Raw genomic sequence first — 9,158 nt, 5'->3', positions numbered from 1 at the left:
TGGATGTAAACTGCAGCTTGACCAGTTAGTGGATGCGCAGTAATGGCAGTAATTGCAGTTTAAGCGTATTCCGAACCGAGGGGTTAAAATAAACATCGAGAGCGAGGGTTGTGTTTCCTCATTTATCGTTACTCCAGGATGCAGATCTTATGTATTATGCATTAAGTGGTTTACATGTCCATTACAGGCCGACATGCGATGCACACGCTCTTTATTTGCACTTAAGAGTCCTGCGAGAGTAAATGTGGCTTTTCAGGTGGGCAAAACGCAATTTAAAATCAATCAGGAGAAGATGGCCAGGCGACCCGGGACTAACCTCTTTCAAATGCATTTTTAATATCATTGACTTCGACCTGGGATCCTGGAACTCGAAATATACCTTGCTGTTGAAGACCTGTGGACAGACAAAGCCATGTACAATGTGTTAACTGTGCAAAATAGGAAAAAACAAACAGGTATCACTTCAAATGTTACACCGATGTAAAAATACAGCCGTTCTTCTGTTGAGCGTCTTTGCACATTTATATCATACAAACGGCAAAAATAGTGAATTGTACCAAAATTCAAAGAAAATATCCTCTTTAAAATATGCAAAGCGCTGAAAGCCAGGAGGATTTAGGTACATAAATAAATACACTTAAAAAAGAAGACGATCCGTGCCACAAACGATAGCTCCGGCTACGCTGTGTGAGTACGTTCATAACACTTTGTGCAAAATGGTGCCAGACTGGATACGGAAAGCTGGAAGATTCTGCGGGTGCAAAAACGAGGGAAGGTGTTAAGGGATTAAAGATGCCCCACGATTTTTTTTTTTTGTTAATTAGTCATTACAACATTTTTTGCTAATGAGTTGTTTTTCTGGTCTTTTTATGTGAATGAGGTTGTTTTTGTTACAATATCCACAGGCACGTCTTTATTCTTTAGCCCGACTGCGATCAAGTGACAATTATTTACAATTGTGAATCCCACATGGGGTCATAGGACACCAGAAAGGAGTTTATTTTACTAAACACGCATCCATTAAATCCCCACATAATTCAATTTGTTGTTATGTGCTTCAGATTACATTGAAGACACCGTTTCTTATTCAGGGAAACCGTTAAATGAACTTGTTTGTATAGAAAATGCACCTAAATGCTAATTGTGTGTGACTTCTGGTTAAATTGTGCTTCACATGTGGATCTGCACTGCGGTTGTTAGATTTTATATATATATATAGAAATATATGCAATTTCATCAACAGACCGTCTCCATCTTTCTTTAAACATAAGGAATAATTTAGATGTAATCCAATAAATTATACAAAACATAGATTTAACCTCACTAACCCAGGTATGTCCGTGCAGAATGGATCTAGTGAGCCAGTTGAGTCCTCTCACATTTGCCATTTTATTACTGATAACACAAGTATGAATTACCAGAAATAATTGAAAAGCTCTATAATCAATTATGTTATAGTTACATGTTCATTTGTTCGTGGAAATGCAAGAATATGAACGAGGACCAGCAGAAGAAGCAAAACGCTGACAGACTTGGTAAAAAAAAAATCAAATGCAATTATTCAAGTTTTTTTTTTCCAGTCTTGGCAGCCATGTTGAACATCTGCTAAGATAGCATGTTTTGTGTGAAGAATTTCAAAGACTGAAATTGACACACTGAGGAGGAAACGTAGGATTTGATTTACTGGCAGAAAAACAGCATGAACAACAGAATCAGAACATACCGTACAGGTTGATGTATCGGACGCAGCTCTCGACCACCACCGGTATCGGCTGCCCTGAATCCTACACACAGAATCAGAGTGTTATTATGGAAAGCATTTAAACAGAAAATAATGATAATAATAAAAAAATAAAACAGTCATGCTAGCAAGATGTTATGATCAGAAGCTTACAGAGGCAGACTAAATTAGCTTCACAGGGTTGAGGAGACGTTGTTAATCAATTAAAATAGCTGATTGTACAGAACCCAAAATGTGCAAAATCAGTGCATCGGTGTTAGTGTTTGCACCACCATGCATCGCTATCACTACTTTCACAGGAATGCCAACAGCACAGAAATGTTGGTTAGCACACAGTGAACACAGCGTGATGATGCCGCCCTGCTATAGGACAGAGTACCTGACTCCTGGCACGGACATTCCGTCTTCCCCTGGGCAGAGAGCGGTAAGGCACGGAGACAGAGGAAGAGAGGCAACAACAACCACAACAGGTTAGTGAGAGAAGACAGATCGTACAGAATGAGAGAGAGAGAGACAGAGAGAGGGAGAGAGAGAGAGAGAGAGAGGAGGCCTGGCCTGAGAGAATAGCCAAAGCATCAGTGCCTTGTGAGGCGTGAGACATGACAGATCGTACAGAATGAGAGAGAGAGAGAGACAGAGAGAGAGAGAGAGAGAGAGAGAGAGAGGAGGCCTGGCCTGAGAGAATAGCCAAAGCATCAGTGCCTTGTGAGGCGTGAGACATGAGGACATGGCCTGGAGGGGGAGGAGTGGGCGGGAGGGAAGGTGCTACCCGGGAAGATGGGGAGAGGGCTGGGGGATACAGACTGTGTTTTTCAGCCAAAAAGAGGGAAGAGTTCAAGGCTGAATGAATTAAGATTTGAATTTCTGCATTATTTTCTCCATTTACTGCTTCACTATTTGTAAAAAAAAATAAAAAATGGCCATTAAATTACCAGTAAACTAAAAGCTACAGATATAAGGAAGTTTATCATCCTACAAAAAGAATCAAAACAGCAAATCCCCATAAATTAAAACCTTTAAACAATTAATCAGTGGTCACATTTTTTGGTTCGTCGATTCCTCTAGCGTCAGCGCATGCCCTGCTCGCCTGCCGCCGTTTGATGGAGCATCGGAGCAGATGTGGCCATGTGTTTATTTGCATAGCCTGACATGGCTGGTACGTGGCCAACTGACATACATAAAGCCAAATTAATTCAGTGTCTGGAGGCCGGGGGTGTTGGGGTGGGGTGGTGGGGGGGCGAACTCACAAGAGTAAGAAGGTTAAAGCAAACCTCGCACCGGCGCTCTTTTGGAAACAAAAACCGTCACCACAGCGTGTTTGAGCGGCTTATCTTTCCCAAACGGTGAAGACAAGGCGTTGAGCAAAGAGGAAAGTCAGTGCATGAGTGAGACAACGTCGGGATAAAAAGAGTGGTCACAGGCAAGAGAACCCCCGAGGACCGCTAGCAGGACAGCTGAGCTCATGGAGAGACAGAGGGCACAGATGGGCTGATACCTGAATGAAGGTCTCCATATTGCCGTTAAACAGCTTACGGTTAAAAACGGAGCGAGGTCTAGACTTCCGCATTCTCGAGGGTTTAGGGGGAAGAGTGGGGGGCCTGGGGAGATGGTGGGGGTTGTAGGGTTGGTAGGGATAAATAATAATGCAATAGGCATAAATGCACATCACAACACAGACAGTATTCTTTAAAAAGTTGTTGTTTTCAGGTCATTTGCACCTTCGAAAAACATTTAAAACTTTAGCCCAGAAGATCGATGCCCTTCTCATGACTGTACCATAAATGTGGAGCTACAGAAATGAAGACTGGAACGGTTCTCTAAAAGTTTCACCTTGTTTCTTGTGTTTGATTAGAATTAGAATAAAACTTTATTAATTCCTTCGGTACAAGACCTCAAGGAAACTGCTAAATTTCTAAAGATTTTCCCCGCCACCAAACTTTAGGCAAAGTTAAGCTAAGAGGCTGTTCATTGTAGCCTCTTCTAATTCATTTTTAAACGAATGAGCGACAGCAGAGACAGACAGAAAATTGGGTCCAAAGTTAGCAAGAAGATGACATGCAGTAAATGTCCGGGTCAGCTGGGAATCCAACCAGTAACTCACTGCTTGAAGGCATTTGTGCCCATTTGGTTTGCACCCAACCCACTCAGTTATCGGTCACCCAGTCATGAGAGAGGCAGCAATCTTCTCATTTAACACTTGACATGAAAGCAAATTTGAATACACACTTCCCAAAACTATTCTTTCAAACTAGCAAACAAAGTCAGTAAAGGCGACTACTGGAGTTATCCCACACCGTATTCAATGCAGATTTCATTACGTTCAATGAAATGTGCCATAAATCAAAATGAAAGTCAAACTTGTATTCAATTAGTCGTGAGCTCGCCTTGTCAATATTTGCTCATTTTCTTCCCACTCGATTGTTTTTCTTAAACAAAACAGCAACGTGACATGATTCATTTCGCTGGCATTTCATTTCTTAGCACCATTTTTATAGATTAAAACTGGGAAGAAATGCTCTGAGCACCACCTTTTCTAATTTAGTTCCAATCCATTGTTCAACAGATTAGAGAGCTGTTGAGACTCAACCCCTATTCCCACACTGGGAGCTCATTTAAGCCATATCCAGGGACACAGGAAGGATTTTACACATCATCGCCTACTTTATTCACCGTCTTGTCACTGGACATCTTACCTTGTTGTTCCATATTCAGCCCTCTCCCCTAAAAGGAAAAAAAAAAGTGCAGAGAAAGAGACTAAATTAGTATACGCTGGTTTTACAATCACAGAAGTTAGTGGTATGGTTGAGTGCTGGCTGACTATACAAGGCTGGCAGATGGAGACGGAAAGGGGTGTTATGAGAAAACGGGCATCTATTCAGCCAGACTGAATGGGGTGAGCGCCATGGCTGCATTTGACTCACCGCCAGGCAGCGGTCATTCAGCGGTCGCCCTAGAAACGGCACAAGAGCCCCAGAAGGGGATGGCCTGTCTACTCTCTCTGCAAAGTGAAAATGTATCCAGGGGCAACAAGAGTGGGAGGTTGTGGGAGCTGATTTGTACAGTGCGATGATTTCATGATATCTGCAGCGCGTTAGCAGACACACACACACACACACACACACACACACACACACACACACACACATTTCACAACCAAATTAAGGCCTCACTTTGATCAGTCAATCAGAAATGTTTGTTCGGGGATCAAGTCATGTGTAAAGCAGCTTCCAGCACAATCCTTCTTTATGTCAAACACACATAATTCCAACCTTAAAGCGGACGCTAGCGCGAGTCTGACGCTGAAACACGACGACATCAAACGTATTTTTCTTCTCTCCTTTGGCTGAGGTTAATGCATACTGCATATCAGGGATATATGAACAAAGTACGGCAAGAAAAAGCCTTCAAATAAAGTACGACTAGTCCGAGGTCTTTCTGCTTGACAGTCTGGTTTGAGGTTGCTGCATTCTATTTTGATCTACTCTGAATTATCTCATCTTCACAATATATCAAATGTTAATTTGTTTAATACACCACAGTATATGCTACTGTATGTTGACACAAGTTGTACCATTAACTTAATGCAGATTTATGATCCAGAGAGTCTTACACCTTCATATTACCCATTAACCCAAAGAACACGCCTGCAAGATTATTAGGTAGCAACATACTGACATGAAAACATCTTTAGTCACCTTTATGCTTTAATGTCTTCATATTAACCAGAAACGGGATAATGTAGGCCTCAAGCAAATCACGTCTCATTGAGAATTGCAGGGTTCTGTTTAGCCAGTGACCTCGTTATATGTCCAACTGTCACATGAATGAAACAGGATGATTTCACGTTATATGATATTTAAAACTAATTCCTTATAAATGCTCCTCAGCTCCACATGTATAGAAAGCACTCCCCACAGCCTGGGAACCTCTTCCACTGCTAGTGATATACTGCACGGATGCTTCCTGTCATTGGCAGGCTGGTAGATTCCCTCTAATTCATGGCTCACCTTCTCCCAGCGTCTGCTTCAGAAGGTCATGCTTAGCCTGCAGTTTCACAATGAGATTGCTGCCATTCAAGTACTCCTTGTATTTCTGAAAATGGATAAAACACACAAATGATTCCAGGGTTGTTCGTATGTTGTCGTGTAGAAATGCACCAGCGCCCTCAGTCGCCTGAGAACTCACAGTGAAGTAGAAGCCCTCGGTCTCCTGCTGATTGGCTCGCCTCTTAGCGATGTTTGCCTTGCTCATGTAGGAGTCAGAGGAAGCCGATTTGACCGACTCTGTGGATTGACTGTGCTGGAAGGCTTCGGAAACATCAAAGTCCTCCACGGTGAGCATGTCCTGGAGGGTCTGCATGGTGGCGTCCAGAGTCTTCCTCACCTGACACACACACACACACACACAACATGCAAACACGTGACTTTCACATTAACAACATTCACAATTACAGCATCTTTGTAATGTATGAAATGCAAAACAAAAGCAGGAGGCTGGGGATCGGTACGCACAAAACAATAAACACGTATACCTAATGTGCATATTTCTAAATGCTCTTCTCAATGTCACCAACGAGCTACGGTGTAAACAAGGCAGCGGAGATGAAGCCGCTGCAGGCCATTCACGCAGCAGTTTGACTGACACACAGTAAGCAACAGAGTAATTAGCTTCCTAGCATGATGCATCGTGACATAAAAGATTAACCGTGTTCCTTCCATGTGAGCCAGACGGGGAGGGAGTGTGCGTTTCCATATTCATAACAGACAGACACTGACACACACACACACACACACACACACACTCTGGTGACCTTTAAACAGGCCTCTGAGTCACAGTGGCCTTGGTGACTGCAGGCCGGCAGGCCAGAGACCACGCTGGGGTGACCCCCGGTTGGAGGCAGGAGGCTGGATGAGGGACGACCTCACAGATCAGTGTCAGACTAAAGATGAATGCAAATGCAGGGTGACAGGTCTGAAGACCGGTTGCTTGTTGTTACGCGCCGGTGTGGCAGATGTGAGGGTGTCGGTGGCTGAGCCCGGTTTAAAATATAGCACAGCCGAACGAGGTACCGAAACACCTCAGGTGGAATGACAAACAAGACAAATACCTGCTCTTTGAGGAGTGATCAGTCTAAAAATGGCAGAAATGTTTCAGAGGGCTCTAATACAGACGCAGTGTTTCAAATTCTGTTTTTGTGTTTGACATTTCCTAAAGGAGCAGTTCAACATTTTAGAAAACTTGCTTTTTATTTTCTTGCAAAGAGGTGAAAGAAAGGACGGCTATGAGTTTCACGTCCATAGTATGAAGCCAAACGCAGCAGCAGCAACTCCAAAATCCACAAATCAACAATATATCTTTGTACCCCCCATTCAGAAGCCCATTTTCATATTCTGTTTGCATATTCTCTTTTGTTTGCACTATTTCTTATATTTATATGTACTTTTTTTTTCTGTCTCGTATATGTGTATCTCTGTGTTTAATGCTGCTATCAACAACGTGAATTTCTCCACTGTGAGATAAATAAAGGCATATCTTATCTTATCTTATATATCTCAGTTGGTTAGTCTGCACAAAAAAAGACAGGTATGGATCCATACTAATATGGAAGGCTACTGCTTCTTTACTCTCGCACTGCATCTGGCCAATAACTGCAGTTAAACTACAACTTTTTCTTTCCACACTGTGGCTTTTGCAAGAATTGAACAAACAATGTTAACTAACGAGCTTTCGAATGCAGATGACTGCAGCTCCAGACTTCATGGAAAGAGGGGAAACATTTTGCACAACACCAAACAGTTTCTCATACAAGACTCATGTTCCTGTGAACATTGCATCATTTTATAGGCTGTTCTGCATAAAGAGCAGCAGATATGCATCTCTGGGACGTTTTCCTGCTCAGCTACATGTGGCAACACTCACCTGATTTGGATGATAAGATTTCATAGCGCAGTATTTTGCAATCAGGCAGTGACCTCTGCATTTTTACACGTGACTCAACAACTTGTTTCCCAACAGTTTTTAACGTCTATACTTTAAACAAACAAATAATTCCCCCAGTATTATTATTCCTGTTCTATTCTGAAGCTTCGTTTCATCTTGTCTGATTGTTTTTTCCCATCCTGAGCACAATCTCTCTGAGTTTTCGGCGTCATTTTCCAGCAGCAGTGGGCCACAAAGGCTGTCTGTCATTACAACATTATAAACATTTTAAAACATAAAACAAGCAGAGGTGTTTGTTCACTCAGCATAGGCCACATATTTAATCAGTCTGGCTCTAATTTACACTCATCTACTGATTTAAACTCATTTTCAACACCTTGTCTGATCTTGTGCTTGTGAACTGACTGCACGTGTCGAGTACGTGCAGTAAAAATGAATGATTGTACACGAATGACTCGGTCTACTCAGCCATGTGTGCCCCTCTCAACAAAAGGACACTGCTCTGAATAACACTCGGAGCGAGCTTGCCTCGTTTTAAAAAGAACTGCTGACACCGAATCCCTTTAAGACTTGTGTGCACAGAACCTCTCACCTCTTCATTTTCTATCTTCAGTGTGGCCAGGCGAGACTGCAGCTGGTGGTAACGCATCAAGAGCTCTGTCTGGACAGGCTGCTGTGCACTCACCTGGCACACCTAGGATTAAGAGAGAGAGAGGGGGATGATTTAACACAGAGGACTATGCACATAATGAGAGTTAAAACCTACAAACAAACCGTCCCTATCCCTCTTATGTGGCTTACCTCATCCCCCATGTGTGGCTGATAGTCAAAGCGTGCCGGAGGACAAAAGATCTGGCTATGTGTGTCCATAAACTTCAGCTTGTCTCCTCTGATGTCCATGGCGTCCACCGCTCCCTCCAGTAGGTCCAAACCTTCATGGCGAGACGTTTCCAGGCTATATTCTGCAGACAGGTAGGTTCTCATGGTGCGTGCCAGGCTCGCGTGGAACCCTAAATCACAACACTGAGGATAGGAAGTAAACGCCATTATTTATTAATTATAAATCAATAAAAGATCTGCTGCTGAAACTGCAAAAAAAAAAAAAAAGAAGAACTGGCACGAAAAGGAGTCATCTTACATCTATCATGTCTGAAACATCGTGGATGTAGTATTTGGCCACCAGGGCATTGGTAGCTGCCAGATTGAGAAGATAGTCGTTCCGGGCTTTTGTGCATTTCAGCTTGTTTTCAGAGTACTTGGCTTGTCTCTGGGGAGAGAAAAGGAAGAGCGAGTCCCATCAGTGCAAGATCAAAATGGCTTCCTAATGTGCTCAAAGAAAGCATTACAATGATAAACTGATTCTATCTTATATGATCTGTCAATATATGTACTAATAGTGTAGAGACTGGCTTCTTGTAACGACATTTCCACTATCGTTTCTACAGAAATGGGTGAAATATGACACTTTTATTACAAA

The 9,158-nt window shown here is 42.6% G+C and overlaps 1 protein-coding gene across 3 annotated transcripts in view; it reads right to left on the bottom strand.

Moving 5' to 3' along the window:
- The window catches only part of LOC103360254 (SLIT-ROBO Rho GTPase-activating protein 3-like), a 34,447-nt gene that overhangs the window by 7,003 nt on the left and 18,286 nt on the right, over window positions 1-9,158 (bottom strand). For 2 of the 3 annotated variants that reach the window (XM_008285943.1, XM_008285959.1), the window contains exons 6-14: window positions 8,820-8,948; window positions 8,483-8,704; window positions 8,274-8,375; window positions 5,927-6,124; window positions 5,749-5,833; window positions 4,435-4,462; window positions 3,237-3,339; window positions 1,724-1,784; window positions 317-394 (exon numbers count right to left, since the gene is read on the bottom strand). In XM_008285943.1, coding sequence (XP_008284165.1) covers window positions 317-394; window positions 1,724-1,784; window positions 3,237-3,339; window positions 4,435-4,462; window positions 5,749-5,833; window positions 5,927-6,124; window positions 8,274-8,375; window positions 8,483-8,704; window positions 8,820-8,948 — 1,006 coding nt within the window. Of the gene's footprint in view, window positions 1-316; window positions 395-1,723; window positions 1,785-2,120; window positions 2,152-3,236; window positions 3,340-4,434; window positions 4,463-5,748; window positions 5,834-5,926; window positions 6,125-8,273; window positions 8,376-8,482; window positions 8,705-8,819; window positions 8,949-9,158 lie in introns of all 3 variants that reach the window. The other variant, XM_008285952.1, reaches the window with a different exon arrangement.

Source organism: Stegastes partitus, unplaced genomic scaffold, assembly GCF_000690725.1.
Source record: "Stegastes partitus isolate 25-593 unplaced genomic scaffold, Stegastes_partitus-1.0.2 Scaffold10, whole genome shotgun sequence".
In the NCBI taxonomy this organism is placed as follows: Eukaryota; Metazoa; Chordata; class Actinopteri; family Pomacentridae; genus Stegastes; species Stegastes partitus.
This window is presented reverse-complemented; position numbering and strand designations above follow the sequence as displayed.